The sequence below is a fragment of the Typopeltis vanoorti genome, chromosome 11 (genome assembly GCF_054136105.1).
Source record: "Typopeltis vanoorti isolate ZY-2024b chromosome 11, IOZ_Tvanoo_1.0, whole genome shotgun sequence".
NCBI lineage: Eukaryota > Metazoa > Arthropoda > Arachnida > Uropygi > Thelyphonidae > Typopeltis > Typopeltis vanoorti.
In genome coordinates this window covers 72325751-72342828 of record NC_143559.1, presented here as the reverse complement: position 1 = coordinate 72342828, position 17078 = coordinate 72325751, and the positions used below count along the sequence as shown (strand labels likewise).

General features: G+C 35.8%; 1 protein-coding gene across 1 annotated transcript in view; it reads right to left on the bottom strand.

The window, feature by feature from the left end:
* LOC150101724 (transmembrane protein 62-like) overlaps nucleotides 1–17078 on the bottom strand; it is a 365932-nt gene that overhangs the window by 164608 nt on the left and 184246 nt on the right. The window contains exon 10 of the mRNA XM_090399895.1: nucleotides 5183–5338. Coding sequence (XP_090256021.1) covers nucleotides 5183–5338 — 156 coding nt within the window. The remainder of the gene's footprint in view (nucleotides 1–5182; nucleotides 5339–17078) is intronic.

Sequence of the window (17078 nt, the reverse complement as noted above, 5' to 3'; positions counted from 1 at the left end):
CCATCTTTGTTTTCCAAATTTTAAAACCTTACATTTTGCAACATTGAATTCACATCCCCATTTGCTTGCCCAATCACTCAATTTATTCAAGTCTTCTTGCAAGGCCACAACATCTTCACTATTCTTTATGGTTCGTTCCAACTTTGCATCATCTGCAAACAACTGAATATCTCCATCCAAATCTTTGCCAATATCATTAATATACAAGTTAAATAGTAATGGCCCTAAAACAGATCTCTGAGGCACTCCACTAGTGACTTTCCTTTTCCTGGATATCGCACCCCCCCCCCGCCCCCATACACAACTTGTTGATACCTATCAGATAGCCAGTCTCCAATCCAATGCACTAATCTAATATCCAACCCCATCTGCTCTAGTTTGACTGTCAACTTATCATGAGGTACTCTATCAAAAGCCTTTGTGAAATCCAAGTATATTACTGTGTATCCTTCTCCTCTGTCCAAGGAAGCAGTCACTTTATTGTAATAAGTAAGTAGATTACTAAAACATGACCTCTCTTTAGTAAATCCATGCTGTCCATCAAAGATTATACTACTGTTGTCAACCCAACTCTGGATCCTAGTTCTCACAAGCTTCTCCAACAACTTAACCACAACACCTGACACAGAGATAGGCTATAGTTTGATGCTTGAGTTTGATCACCTCCTTTATGAAGTGGCACAATCTTGCCCTCCTTCCACTCTTTAGGAACTTGACCAAGTGCAAGACTCATATTAAAAAAATATGTCGAGGCAGGTGTCAACTCTCTGGCACATTCCTTCAGAATACGCGGTGATATATTATGAAGTCCCACAGCCTTATTTATATCTAGTTTACTCAACTCCTCAAACACCTCTTGCTCACTTACAGTCAGTCTCTCCTCCCCATCATCAACTGCTCTCAATCTCTCCATGAAGTCACATTCACAAGATTGAAAGATCTTTAAGAACTGCTCATTAAATATCTCCACCACACATTCTGCAACAGCTGTCTTTATACCATTTCCTCCAATCAATATCATCCTTCCATAATCATTCTTTCTTTTGCTGGCTACATATCGAAAGAACTCCCTAGGATTCTTTTTGGCTTCATTAGCTAACTGCTGTTCATACCTCTCTTTAGCTACTCTCACCAACCAAGTCACCCTCCTTGCCTGGTCTTTGTAGACCTCAAGAAATTGGTTACTTCCACTTCTCTTATGCTGCCTCCACAATGCCCTTTTTCTCTGTATCGCATGCTTAATCTCTTTATTCATCCATCTCACACCTATCTTATTTAACCTTCTCACCCATGGTATACATTTAGGCATTGCATCTACTAAATAGTTTTTGAAAATCCCCCAAGCTGCATTGATCTCTTTTCCAGCATGCTACACCTGCAAGCTGTCTCCTGAGCTCTTTATAAACACCCCCCCCCCTTGTAGTTCCACATATACCCTTTTTTCACAGGGGTCCTTGCACTGCTGGCAACCACCCAAGTAATCACCTCAATAACAAGAATGGATACATAATATCCTTCATTATGTTATCTTTTTCTGTATTTAGTTTGCTATCTTCACTTAAAAGTGTACCTAAACAACATTTCAGTTACACATTCACATACACTGAGAAGGCAGTTGAAATGTTCTTGACTGTTTTCGTACAGTCATTCTTCACTGCAGATTTTTATAATAAATTTTAACAAAACTGTTTAATTCTCCTAAAAACTCTTCCTATATAGCCAACATCTGAATAATCTAATAATCTACTTTCTTTAATGATGTGGTCCACATATAAGTGTATTATCACAGCAAAAATAATGTACGACCATTACTTATATTTGATTTAACATTAAACTATCTTTCTGAAACTAACAGGGATATAATACAAAGAATGGCAAAAGCTAATACTGATTTCAGAAAACTGAATAAATATGGAAATCATCCAAATATTATAATAAAACCAAAATAAAGATTTTTCAATAGCACTATTAAGGCCATATTATTATTATATGGATCAGACATGGTAACTGACTGAATAACAAGAAGCTAAATTAAATAGCTTTCAAACAAAGTGGTTCCATAAAATATTAAAAATGCTTCAGCTTCAACATAGCAAATGAATTATATAAATGGAATGAGCAAAAGTATCACTAGCAAAATAAATAAATAAAATAAAATAAACAGATGGAAATGGACATGTACTGAGAATGGACAGGAGAGAGAGTAGACAAATATTATTATTATTAACACGTTCGCTGCCAACTATGAGTATACTCGTAATTGGTATACGAGCCTCACAAGCCAACTACGAATATACTCATATGTCGATTACCGACCTCCTATACCAAGCACGAGTTAACCCTTAGTATAAGTACCTTAATTCTGACCCTTCATCTGTGAATAAAGTAGAGAGCACATCTGGGGGGCTTGGTACGAGGGAAATAATTTCAGCTAAAATATAGTATATTATATTGTGCCTCAGAAGCCAACTACGAATATACTCTTATGTCGATTACCAACCTCCTATGCCAAGTACGAGTTAACCCGTAATTTGTAAATCAAATTAAAACTAATAAAATCAATAAAAATAATAAAATGAAATCAATAAAATAAAAATAAATTTATTCAAATTACAAATGATACACTTTAAAACAATTTCCATGCATAATGGTGGTTTTCTCTGGCAAACAGGACAATAATAACGTGTTTCGCGGCTTTGTTTGTTTCGTGTACATACTCGGCATGGCTTTGTCAGACGATTCTTTTTTTCTGTAGGTGGTAAAATTTCCAAATAACGAAGATCCTGAATCCTGTGATGCTGTAAGCTCATCCATTCCAACAAAAACTGAGATAAATCGATCTCTAAATTTTAACGCAGATATTGCATTTCCAGTAATTATATTATAAAATTTATTCGCATTTTGAATGTATATATCAAAAATGCATATTGCCAATTTCTTTGGCCATCTAATTGTCTTTCGTAAGGCAGGATAATAAGAAAGCATTTGATCAGAAAGATCGATGCCTGACATACCAAATTATAGTCACTAATAATATTTGGTTTTAATTGAATTTTACCATTCCGATTTTTCGTTTCAACCATTTCAAATTTGTGCATATTTGAAATGGAAAGAACTCCCCTCTTATTCTTCCATTTGCGATGATGAATTCATTAAATTCATCATCACTCATATTAGCGTAAGCTTCTAATTCTTTATCAGTAAGTTTCTTTTACTGGTCATGCAAAACTGAAGATTTTTAGAGACTAGACGCAATAAACACAGTCATCAGCACAAGAAATATATAGGTGAAGGTGATAGGAGATTACTCGTAGTTGGCTTATGAAACAAAATTCTATCTGATAAGTCGGCTACGAGATTACTCGTAGTGAACTTGAATATGCAGGTGATATGAGATTACTCATAGTTGCCGTATGAAACAAAATTCTGTCTGATAAGCTGGCTACGAGATTACTTGTAGTGACCTTGAAGACGCAAAAGCGCTTGGTGTGCGGGAACAAACTATGTCAGAGGAGCATGGCAGCAAACATGTTATTGACACCTCCAAGAAGTTCAAGGACTCACTGTGGAAGGACTCTACTCCATATAACCCACTGTTCATACTACTTACTGCTTTATCATTCTTGTGTAGAGGCTTAAGTGCTGTGAAGACATTATGTTGGAGGTTTAATGGATTTTTTTTTTTTTTTTACAACACTCAAAAAGAATTAAAATAGAATTTAATACTTCCTATATTTCGTCCTAGTCACTAGGACATCTACGGGGATTACAAAGACAATTAATGTAACATGCACACAAAAACTTACAATACTAAACCCAACCTTTGTCTTTGTAATTCCCGTAGATGTCCTAGTGACTAGGACGAAATATAGAAAGTATTAAATTCTATTTTAATTCTTTTTGAGTGTTGTAAAAAATCCATTAAACCTCCAACATAAATACTGCTTTATCACATAGTGCAACTATCTGCCAACTTATAATGCTACCTACTGTCCATTAATATTTTCTGTCTGCAAATTGTGTGTATATTCTCTGTTTGATTTACTTATGTGGGATGAAAAACCTAAGTTTCCAGGAGTGGAAATCTGCTACCTCTCACTAACACACCTTCCACTGAAAAAACCATACCGTCACACTGAGAATTCAACTCAGATCTTTTTCAACTAAAGTGCACAAGGTCCCATCCTTCTTCCAAATGTGCTGGTATTTGAAAAAGGAAAACTTTAACGAAATGCAATTTATGAAGTTTTTAACTCCATATCAAGCTAATATCCTTATCTGGCATCATGAAAATGAACTCTCCTTCACCTCTCAGCTTGAGATGCATACACACTTTGCTTACCTGCAAGCTAGTTTATTGCAGATGAACTGAAAGATCTAATAACATCTGGAAGAACATAAAAAAGCATCACGCCACAACTACAGTCCGCAACTATTGACAATTTCTAGAACATGACCACTAACTCACAAAATCAAAAGGGGGAGGTGGGGGGGTTGCTATGAATCATTGTAGCATATACCAATATGACCTTGTAATTAGCTGCTCTTAAAACCTTTAGCCTAAATATAGATGTATGAAACTCCAAGATGGGGGAAACTTGGGTGGTATTAATTTTAGGACCACCAAGGCATCCTGGAGCCCTCAAAGAGTGCTCTTCCTAGGACTTTAGGCATGAAGATTATGAAGGGCCAAGGAGAAAACTGTTCACATTTCCTATGAATTATCCAGTGGGCAGTTTAATGGAAATAGGCACAACACATAGTAACAAACTGAATGATGGTTTAATGAATCCTTGGTATGTTATACATGTTTGCAAGATCAATGAAGTAATGAAATTCAAATAGTTATACTTATTATGTTTCCATGATTAGCATTAATTTTTTCAAATAGTTGAGTAATCTTTCTTTCCTAATAGCTACCTAATCTATAATCATAGCATGTAATAGATATCCTACAACCTTTTATGAGTGGAAAAACTGCTTTAAAAAAGTGACAACGTTATTCAAGTTATCATTACTCTGCAGCAAAATAATGAAGTAACTAATATCTCAGTATCACTGATATTTATCTATTGAATAATTCAACTTTATGAAGACAATTTGATATTTTTCATACACTTAAACATATGTATATAAAAATAAGTGAATTAAAATTATTAAAATTAAAGAAAACTTAAGTTACCGTATATGTGTTGACTTTTTCATGCGTAATAAAGGTTCCAGTGTAGGCATTGTATAGAGCGCATGCTTTGGATTTGTGACAAGTATGAGTGGCCATCTATTGAGGTTGTGATCAATGAAGGAAAACAAACCATGATCAACAGCGATCAAACGAAATCTGAAATTAGTTCCATAATTTTTTTTTAGTAATTTACATGTCATAGCACATTTATATGTAAAATGTCAAGTGAATTTCAATATTTATGATTTTTTTTAGAATGAAACTAAAGTTTGAGTAGACAAATATACACATAAAGGGGAGGAGTGTAATGTAACAATTGCTTATTCTCTAAAGTTCTTCCCCCCCCCCCCACCACAATTAATATGTTACAGTGAGTTACTGGCATTTGAACTTTTTTCTCTCTGTTCTTAAATAGGGAAACTTATTTTGTACAATTATGTGAAGACATTCAGAAACATCAATGCCTGCAGTCACTCATCAAATCCACAACTTAATGGTTGGACAGAAACACCATCCATTTCGATGTCTATAGATGTCTTTAGAGATCAATTTCGGTGACAAAAGGAAAAGACTTTTTTCCTCAGAGGTAAATAATGAGCAGCATTGTAACAAGCATATAACCCTTCATGGAGAATATGTAGAATAATGTGTAAGTTACATGGTTTTACCTCAATTAATTCAGAGTGATTTTCACAACTTTTCAGCACACCCTCATATTTAAAAGAAAAAAAATAATCAAATATTTAAAAATGGCTTTTAATTGCTTAATGACCAATAAATATCAGATCCAAGAGAGTTTTTTTCCACTGCTGAATTAATTCTGTACAAAAATTAGGTCACATTTTCAGGACACAGCCTCTATAACTTGTTTTCTACATAATGTTAATAAAAAGAATGTTAATTCTTTTTATTAACATTATCATGTTAATAAAAAGAATGTTTGATTTTAAAAAAAAATTAGGTTACATGTGCTGGTATTTTCATTAAAGTTCCTGTATATATTTTGAAATAAAAATTTGTTTATATATTGAGTCTAGTCATTTTTAATTCTACTTTTAAAAATTAGAATTTTTTATTTTAAAAATGTGGTTTCATTTTTTATGAACATTTCTTAATATTTCTAAATTTGCATAATAGCTGGAGCATGATGGGATGAAATGTAACCAGCAGATTACTATGCAAATTTAAACATTTAGCTTGCAGCAGCAGTTTCTTAACTCAAAACTACAGTAGGCCACCTGATGAAAATGTTAATTTTAGATGTTTGATGGTTATTTATATTAATTATATTTTTCTTTAGAATATATTTTCGATGTCTTTATATTGTTAATATAAAGAAAAAAAAATCAGCTAATGGCTTTTTATTCCCGTACATAGGGAGTAGGTGAGGCCGTTTAGCCCTATCTAACTTTTGGAGACTGAGTGGGCAGTTCAATCTCCACTGGTACCCAATCAGATATAGCTGGCCCAAAGCTATCACTAATGCAACACACACACACAGTGAAGAGAGACGGCTCAACAAGTGCCGCCATCTCGTGGTCCCTAACCCTAACACTCGTATTTAATGTCCGAAATAATGTTGGTTCCACGGTCGATTTTCTTGAGTTTACGGGACAAAAAACCCGCTTTCCCGTGCCAGAGATAGACTAACTCAGGAGCCAGTCAAAAAAAGGCTTAGAAAAATTTCTTCTAATCGCTGACTAGATTTGAAACCAAGAAGTATTCCTTCGTGCGGTCAAGCACTCTGGTGTGCAAATGCCAAATCCACTGAGCTAAAGACATAAATAAAATTATTAATATTTATTGATTTGAATGTGCAAGGAAACTGGCAAGTCCTCTGACTAGGCTCTTTAAGTCTCAGCTCTGGTAGAGTTCCAAGGGAGAGGAAAGAGCACAGAATGTAAGGGAATTATAAGGGGTTCTAAGATTACAGTAGCAAATTACAGATCAATCAGTATCCCAGAGAGTTCTTTCATTATGTGGCAAGTAAGAGAAAGAATAACTATGGAAGATTAACCTTAATAAGTGATGATGGTCACAATGAGACAGAAGCATATAAAATAGTTGATTTACTGAGTGACCACTTTGTAAGCATATATTGTCCTAGTGAGGTTACTGCTTTAATTCATGTGACAGACACAAATGTGGGAACAGATGTGGATGAATTGGAGGTTCTTAGGATACTGCAGAATCTCAAATGTAAATACAGTTGTGGGATTAGATGGGATATCAGCTAGGTTTTGCAAAAATATGCAAAGGAACTGGCAAAGGCCTTTGACTAAGCTGTTTAATTTGTCCCAGCTCTGGTAAAGTTCCAAGGGAGTGGAAAGAGGGCAAAATTATTCCTTTGCATAAAGAGGTTCTAAGACCACAGAAACAAATTATAGACCAATCAGTATTTGTTGTATAAAATGGTCAAAAAGAGAATTCAAGAATGAATAAAGAAAAAATATGATACTGCATGAGGGTCAACATGGCTTTGTGAAGGTTCATTCATCCTTAGAAATTTACTAACTTTTATAATAAAGTAACAGCGGAGTTGGATAAAGGAAATGGTTACATAAAACTTTGCAAAGGCATTTGACAGAATACCACATGGAACACTGTTACACAAATTAGAACAAATGGGGATGGAGAAGAGGTTGGCTGCTGGACAGATATCAAACAGTGGTATATGGAGGGGCAGAATCGAGACAAAAACAAGTAACTAGTAGTGTGCCACAAGGTTCAGTGCTGGGACCATTGCTCTTTAATTTGTACATAAATAATATAGGAAATAACCTGAAAGGAAATATTCAGTTGTTTGCTGATGATGCAAAATTAGGTAGAGTAATAGTCAACCAAAACAATGTGGAGAGTGTAGGAAGATTTAAATAGGCTGTCACAGTATGGGAAAAAGTTAATGGGTGTCAGTTTAATGTCGAGAAATGTGAAGTTATGCATTTTAGAATAAATAGATTACAAGCTGTGTATCACATTGATGGCACTGTACTCCAGGAAATAGATGAAGCTAGAGATTTATGGGGTGGTGGGAGACAGAGAGTTAAAGTTTAGAGGACATATTGCTAAGGTTGCTATATTAGCCCATAACATTACTTGGCTAGTGAAGAACACATTAACAAGTAGAAATAAGGAAGTTGTAATTACTCTTTATAAGTCCTTGATGTGCCCACATCTGGATTACTGTGCTCAAGTCTGGTCCCCTAGGTTTCTTGGGGATGAGGAAGCAGTAGAGAGGATTCAGAGGCAAGTGACCAAGATGGTGAGTCACCTGTGGAATGTTTCCTATGAGGATAGATTGAAGGTGTGTGGACTGCAGAAGATGGTTGATAGGAGAAAAAGAGGAGATATGATAGAAACATTTAAGTTGCTTGAAGGATAGATGCAGGGGGAATTTCAGCACTTGGCTAGAGGGACCAGAACAAGGGATCATCCGTGGAACTTGAATCAAAGTGTGGTCACAGTAGGGGTGTTAGGACTAGATTTTTTGCATGGTGAGTTGTGAATGAGTGGAATGGATTCAGAGCCAGCTGTGAGGTCTTAGTCTGTTAATGGATTCAAAGAGGCATGACAGATTGGGTCTCCCATGATGAATCTTCAGGCTCCGTCGAGGTGCCTGTATGATAATACTACTAATAATTTTTTGAAAATGTAAAATTTATAAAATTTTCTTAATTTTTTTTGAAAATGTAAAATTTATAAAAAGAGCCTGTGTAGCTCAGTGGATGTGGCATTTGCACACCACAGCACTTGGCCGCACGAAGGAAGACTTCGCTTCGAGTCTAGTCGGTGACTAGAGGAAATTTTTCTAAGCCTTTTTTCTCGCAGAAACTCAGGTTTTTCGTTCCGTAAACTCAAGAAAATCGAATGTAGAACCCACATTATTTCAGACATTAAATACGAGTGTTAGGGTTAAGGACCACGAGATGGCGGAACTTGTTGAGCCCTCATTTCTCACTGCGTGCCGCTTAATTAGTGATAGCCTTGTGCCAGCTATCTCTGATTGGGTACCAGTGGAGATTGAACTGCCCACTCAAGTCTCCATAAGTTAGATAGGTCTAAAAACGACCTCGCCTACTCCTTGTATATATGGGAATAAAAAGGCGTCAACTGATTTTTTTTTTTTCTGATGAAATTTATAAAAAATACTTCTTTTAATGTATTCATTAAAAATTTTACCAAATTAACAATAATTGAAAATCAGTAAATTTGCAATCTTATTCTACCGTGCTGAAAGGTTTATGTGTTCGTCGCATATGTTGAATGGATTTTAACAGTATAGAAGCAAACACAGATTGATAAGAAAATAACTATTTATTGATTAATTGCTAATATTTCGCTGGTATTCTATCCAGCATCTTCAGAGCACACAAACAAAGTTTGTTACAGTCGCGAGACAACCGCAATCCGGTGTAGCAGTGGGACTAATATATGCAATTGTAGCATGCATATATTTGGCATATATAAGGGCAGTAGCATGCATATATAAGGGCAGACAGTCATTGGCTTCTAGTTACAGTGCAAAGTGGATTTTTGGGTGCTGACTATATAGATACACTAAAAATGTATTCAATGTGTCTGGCCTCATGTGGCCAAATAGCAAACATCATCAACATAGCGTAGCCAGAGACTAGGGTTGAGAGCGGCTGTATTGATAGCTAGTGTAATATTTTGTTATTCGTAATTTATATATTTTCTTTTTGTTTATAATTAACTTTTTGTATTCGCTTGCAGTCGCTGCTTCAATTCTAGGCTGCCATTTAGTTTAACAATAGTGACCAAAATAAGGAAGACAAAGGGATTGGCACTATCCTTGGGTAGTGCCAATTCCTTTGTTTAGTTCCTGGAGTTAATTCCTTTTCGAATTTAGAGAAATTTTATATTATGCTGCCCCACCCTAAATCCTAGACTAGAGATTAACTCAAAATCGGGGAATTCACACTCAGAATAGTACAGTATCATATAACTCCTATATCATTTCGTTGAATACTTAATTCACAAAACAACTAAATTTCTATTGCAGGCATAGCCACCTTTATGTTTTACCTCCCGCCTTGGTTCTATTTTTATGAACGGTGCAATAGGAATAAATTCAGGCAAGTCATTAGATTAACATAAAAGAAAGACATTTAATTATCAAATCAGGATATTTACAGGTGCAATCAAATACTGGCATAGAATCACAACTATCTTGAGAATAAGCTTAATTAAATGATGCAACCTCTCTCTTAACATCTTCAACATGAAGCTAGATTAGAGCTTCTATTATTGGCTAAACATTCACTCAGTAATCAACATTCCTAAAGGTTATTGTAAAAACATATTGAGAGCACCTTATGATAAAAACATATTCATACACGATCCCTTTTTCCTAGAACATGAGGTTCCCCTTTCTCACTTTGCATAAGCCCTAGAGTCCTTTCATCAACGGAACATGAATAACATGAATAAGTTCTTTGTGCGAATAATGATAATCCCTTTTAGCACAATTACATAACAGAACAAAAGTTTACTTTACCAGGGACTGTGGAATTACTTGGCCTTCTCTACACATTTCGGTAGTGCCTCCGTCTCACTGACTATCCACCGGTCGATTCCTTTAGATGACATCCAAAGGAATCGACCGGTGGGCTCGGACACAACTCGTCTCCTTCAAAGTAAATAACTCTGGCTTGCCGCTATCGGTTCAAGTGGCTCGGCATGACTTGTCGATCTGCGTTGGGCTTTCTGCAGGATCAGGATCAGGGCTTGCTGAAGTACTGCTTGACCGATGGGCTACCTAGAGACATCTCTGCGTGCTCTACGACTTTCAAGGGATCTCCCGAACTTGATGACCAGTCGAATGAAGGGGAAAAAGCCTCGAGCTGGCACCGCCATGCTCTATATATCACTGGTGTGATGTTTACCTTCCTATGTCACATTCTTTCTCCTTTGCTCACGGCACCTCATTTCTCCCTTGCACCTAGTACCGCTGTCTCCCCTATTGGGCTTCGCTGGAAACATTCTCGCAATTCCTCTCTCTGACACGTGTTTTGCTTCAGACCTTCACTTCTTAATCTGATCATCTTATTCTCTCCATGACACAAATATTTATACAAAGTTCACATAGTTTTAACTTCTAGAAACTTTACAATGAATAACTATAACATATTGTATAGAGAATATTACTTAAATTACAAACGTTGTTGATAGTTTACAATCAGTCTCATATTTTCTGATATACAAATATTAGCTCCAGGAGTGTTGTTGCTTGTTAAATCTGAATGAAAAATTTATGTATTAAATTTTCTTTCATTCAGAATTTAACACTAGCTTTTCCAGATGTTCTATGTAGAAGTTGGCTAAGGGGGAGGGGGGGTTCCCATAGCTGTCCCATCTAATTGTTTGTATATTTTCACTTTCCATGTAAAATAACCTGCCTGTACTGTGAATTTTAAATAGCTGAAATATATCAGGGGGAAATTGTGAATTTAGTAAATTAAGGGTTTCAGTTAATGGTATATGTTCGTGAATAGTGGGGTAATATCAAAACTCACTATTAAGTTTGAACTTTTCAAATTGTGGTTTTCTAAAATACATTTTAGGTGGGTAAAACATTTTGAACCCGGAGCTATGAGATATCCTGGATTTCATCTCCGACTATACAGCCAACAAAGAATTTGTCAAAGTTAAAAACTGGCATCAGAAGAAATTTGAAATCCTCCAACAATGCATTGCTATGCAGTGGCCGCAATTACACCAAGATGGTGTCGTCGTGAACTTATCATTGGTAACCTTAACCAAAGAAGGCACGAGTGAGTTAAGTCAGGGACACAATTTTGCAGTTACTCCTAAAGAAGTTCCAAAAGCCAAAATAATGGCTTCCGTCGAATGCAGGATATATATATGACCTGCCTCCAGCAATAGCCAATATTCGGTTAGACTTGGCCAACATCCTAATCCATTCTAAGCCTCCCAAAAATAATATCCCACATAAAGAAATCATGGCTCTAAAAGAGTTACACAATAATAACCACATTGCTATAACCAAATCAGAAAAAGGAAATGCAACTGTGGTGATGGATACAACAAAATATGAAAGCAAAATGCACGCACTTCTCCAAGACCAGTCAACATACAGGGTGTTCGGGATAAATTTGACATATTTATAATTAATTATATTTTTCCGTAAGTTACATGTATTAACACACACTTCTCTTCATTTAAAAGGTTGGACCCTTCTTCATTCATATACAAGATGTCAGAAAGGATGGATAGCTGGAACCCACCTGAATCATGGAAGAGAATAACTTGTATCATGATGATTCGTGCCGGCCATCAAAATAAGGATATTTCGACTGCTGCCCAATGCTCCCTGAATACAGTAAAAACAATCAGGCATGAACTAGAGACTTGCAATGGTGACTACGAGGATGTAGCAAGAAGAAAGATCCCTAGCAGACGATCTGATTGCGTTCGTACAGCAGAATTCCTCGCAAATCTGCAGAGGGCCTCAGGTTGACTTCAGATGGCTACGTGGAGTTGCTAAACACTGTAGTCAAGCCCTGGATAACAAGGGTAGCCAATGGTAGGCCGTATGTATGGCAGCAGGATTCGGCCCCTTGCCACACCTCTGGGAAAAGTCAAAAATGGTTGTCTGAAAATTTCTACAACTTCACCAGTCCAAATGTTTGGCCTCCAAACTCCCCAGACCTTAACCCCATGGATTATTTTGTATGGGGCGCAGTTGAAAAAGACACCAATCGCACTTCCAGTAATACAAAAGCCCAGTTAATGGATAAAATTAAAACAGTTTTTGCGGCCCTTCCCAGGGAGACTGTAGCATCAGCTTGTTCGAGGTTCCAAAGCAGGATTGAAGCTGTGATCGATGCTAATGGTGGTTATTTTGAGTAAATCTTGTTGATAGTATTGTAATTAACTCTGCCTGTAATGTTTTTTGTCAATTCATTAAATTTAATAGATACAAAGAAGATTTTCTTTTTCCTTACGAAACTGTCAAATTTATCCCGAACACCCTGTACCTAATTATAGATTGGGATCCCACCAACTCACAAAAGAATAAGGACTGCAAATTATTGAACAAAGTCACTTCCTGGCATAAAGAACAAGCCCTTCCACGTTAAAACACCCAGGATATATGGAGGTCCAAAAATTCACAAACAAGGTACACCTTTATGCCCTATTGTAGATAGCATACACAGTCCTACATATAAATTTGCTAAACATTTAGCCAAACTACTAGCCACTTTCACAAACAATTCTCCCTCTTTTGTTAAAAATTCTACCCACCTAAAAAGTATTTTAGAAAACCACTGCTTAAAAAGTTCAAACTTAATGTCTGAACTTTTGACTGAAACCCTCAATTTACTAAGTTCACAATTTCTCCCCTGATATATTTCAGCTATTTAAATTCATAGTACATGCAGGATATTTTACATGGAAAGGGGAAATATACAAACAATTAGATGGGACAGCTATGGGATTCCCCCCCCACACACCCAGCCAACTTCTACATAGAACATCTGGAAAAGCTAGCTATCAATACAGCCACTCTCAAACCTAGTCTCTGGCTACGCTGATGATGTGTTTGCTATCTGGCCACATGGGCCAGACACACTGCATACATTTTTAGTGTATCTATATAGTCAGCACCCAAAAATACACTTTGCAATGTAACTAGAAGCCAATGACTGTCTGCCCTTCCTGGACACACTAATTACACGTCTTCTAGAAGGTTCCTTATCATTCTCGGTTTATAGAAAACCCACATACTGGGAGATATTTACACAAACAATCACACCATCACCCTTCTCAACAATATGGTATCTTAAAAACACTAACCCATAGAGCTAGAGCAATTTATTCCAATGACATTGCTCTCACTGCTGAACTTTCTCAGCTACATCACACCTTCCTGACCAGTGGCTATAATCCCCATAAGATAGATAAAATACTAGATGCTCTCCCCCCCACTGTCTACCACAGAAGAGTACAACAACTCTGTCACCATCCCATACATTAAAGGCACATCAGAAAAGATATCTAGTGCTTAACAAACACCAACTATGCACCGTATTTAAACCTTATGTGAAATTGGCAACTCTCGTCCTAAGGACAGATTGTCTCCTTTATCACATCCAGGAGTCTATGAAGTGTCCTATTCATGTCACTGAGCCTACTATGGACAGACAGGAAGAATTATGGATATCCGCCACAGTGAACACAAAAAATGTATCCGGGACTTTTGCTATGGCAAGTTGGGTCTAGCAGTCCATGCTTTGGATACCCCCTGCACACAGGATCAATTGGAAAAAAACAAAAGTGCTGCACAGAAGCTTTTGCAAGTCAGAGAGGTTGTTCCCGGAATCAACAGAAGCCTTGAAACATATTCCAAACCTCAACAAGTATGACTGTATAAATCTACCAAAAATTTGGGAGACAGTCATCCTAAGACCTGCTAATACTTGCTTTCTTCTCTCTTTTTCTTCCCACTTAGATGGCGCCTAATTAGGGCTTCAGTCTTTGTGTTGCACGCTACAATTGCATATATTAGTCCCACTATTACACCAGATTGCAGTTGTCTCGCTACTGTAACAAACTTTGTTTGTGTGCTCTGAAGATGCTGGATAGAATAATAGTGAAATATTAGCAATCAAGTCAATAAACAGTTATTTTCTTATCAATCTGTGTTCGCATTGTTGGATCGTCCTTCCTGGACTTTGATCCGCCATCTTGCTTTAACATTGTTCTTATTAAAGTTAATCAATTGTATGTTGATTACTAATCCGAATATAGGGAAATTTCTATTATACTGCACCACCCTATATTCAGATTAGTCTATGCAAAATAGTGTAATCAAATATTAATTAACTTTAGCAGTCTAATGTTTACTTATAGGCCGAATTTTACATTAACATTTAAGGTTCCCGCTAGGTCCGATAATTTTATGAACGGTGCAGTGGAAAAGAATCAGGCTAACAACAAATTGAAATCAATAACACAAAACATTTAATGCAAGGTTATATAATATATACATAAGCATACTTTGGATACAAGATAATGCAAAATTAACTCAGTTCAACTACACATAACATTCACTTAACTTTTGGTATTAATTACTGAGCTTCAAAATCTAATTTCTCCTTAATAAGCAAAGATAATTCTAAAGTTCATTACCACTGAAATTCACAGCAAATATTTTAACAACTGTATTCTTTATCTATCGCTTAGTCAGAAATCACATAGCTCAGTCAAGAGATAGCTATCACTTTAAGGGGGGGGGGGGGGAGACTATTAATCTTCTAGTTTTGGCTAATTTCAGCATAAACACCACAGTTAATGTTAGGATTTAACAGAAGGAGATAATTTCTTATAACTTCACTCTAAAATGCTATAAAGTACAACTGTTCTTACTGGAATAAATCTTTGCACATATTATTCACTGAGGCACACTTAAAACTTTAGATAATTATCACACTGGAGCTACACATTCCAAAAGTAATCTTCTTTAAATTAACTTAATCATTAACTTCAGCACATCACAAATGCAGACACACTTGCACTAGAAAATTTCACTTATTCCTCATATACTACTTTACAATAGAATCAGCTTTCATTTATCTTCCTTGAAAGCTCTGGAATACAACATTAACTTCAGAATTCCATATCAATATTCTGAGATGCCAATTTACATCTTGATCCTTCGTAATCTGATTACAGCACTTAATTCTTTGTACTACAGCCTCTTATTTAACTCCATGCTGCCAATAAATCATTTCCTCATCTCTACTGTACTGTTCTCAGAGCCGTTACTGTGCTGAGTGCTCCAATTGTACTCAGTCCCTGGTTCCTTAGTTCTAGTGCTATCTCTGCCGACCAACTGCTTTGACCAACTCCTGACTCACTGCTGTTGTTTACTCTCGCTTTCCGTTTATATATTTTCACTCCGTTTTCCCGCCAAAACTTGTTCTCACCGTCTAGCTCATATCAATTCCATCTCACATACTACTATGCTCTTGCTTTCCATTTTTAACTCCATCTCCATGACAACAATTAGAGCAGTGCATAAGCATTACATAACATTTTACCTACATTTTACATACAGAAATTAAATAAAAGGATATTTTTCAATTCAAATAATATATAATTAATATGATGAACACAAATTCTTCTACTATTAATATAGGAATAAATAAAATAATCTGAACGTTATTTTTATACAGAGTCCTTTCCATCATTAGTACATATCCTAGATTAAATAATTAAATAAAAAAAATCTCAAAGGTAATTATATGAATAATAATTTATAATAAGAGATTTACATTAAATAATATCTACAAATGTAGCCTTTGATATGGTGGATTATGTTGGATTCTGAAGGGAGTATTAATAATTTTAATTTCTCTTCATTCAGAATCCAACAGCATCTATACCATTAAAATCCAATCAACAAATCCTTAATCTAGCATGAACTGTGTAATAGTGGACTGTTTGCAGCCCAACTATTACATAGCTTTTTTTTCCCCCTGCAGGTCATGTAAATATATTATACTGCTTTTTATATAAATATATGTAAATATATCAGACTTCTACTAGTGATGATTGCTAGTAGAAGTCTGATATACTACATGAAAGGATGAGACTTTCAAATGTCATGCAAGAAAAGCCTTGGATTTTGTTCATACTGCCAAGAGAATATATAACCTTGCTGGATTCTTTAAAATTTCAGATAGGAGATTATTGAGAGAGGACAAAAGCTAATGTCTAATCCATATCATGACTAGTCATTAGCTTTGTCCTATCTTAACAGAAAATTGTTTTTCTATCCTGTTAACAATATTTGTATATCAAGTATTTATCTTTTAAAGTTTCTTGACTTTAATTCTGCTTATTTTTA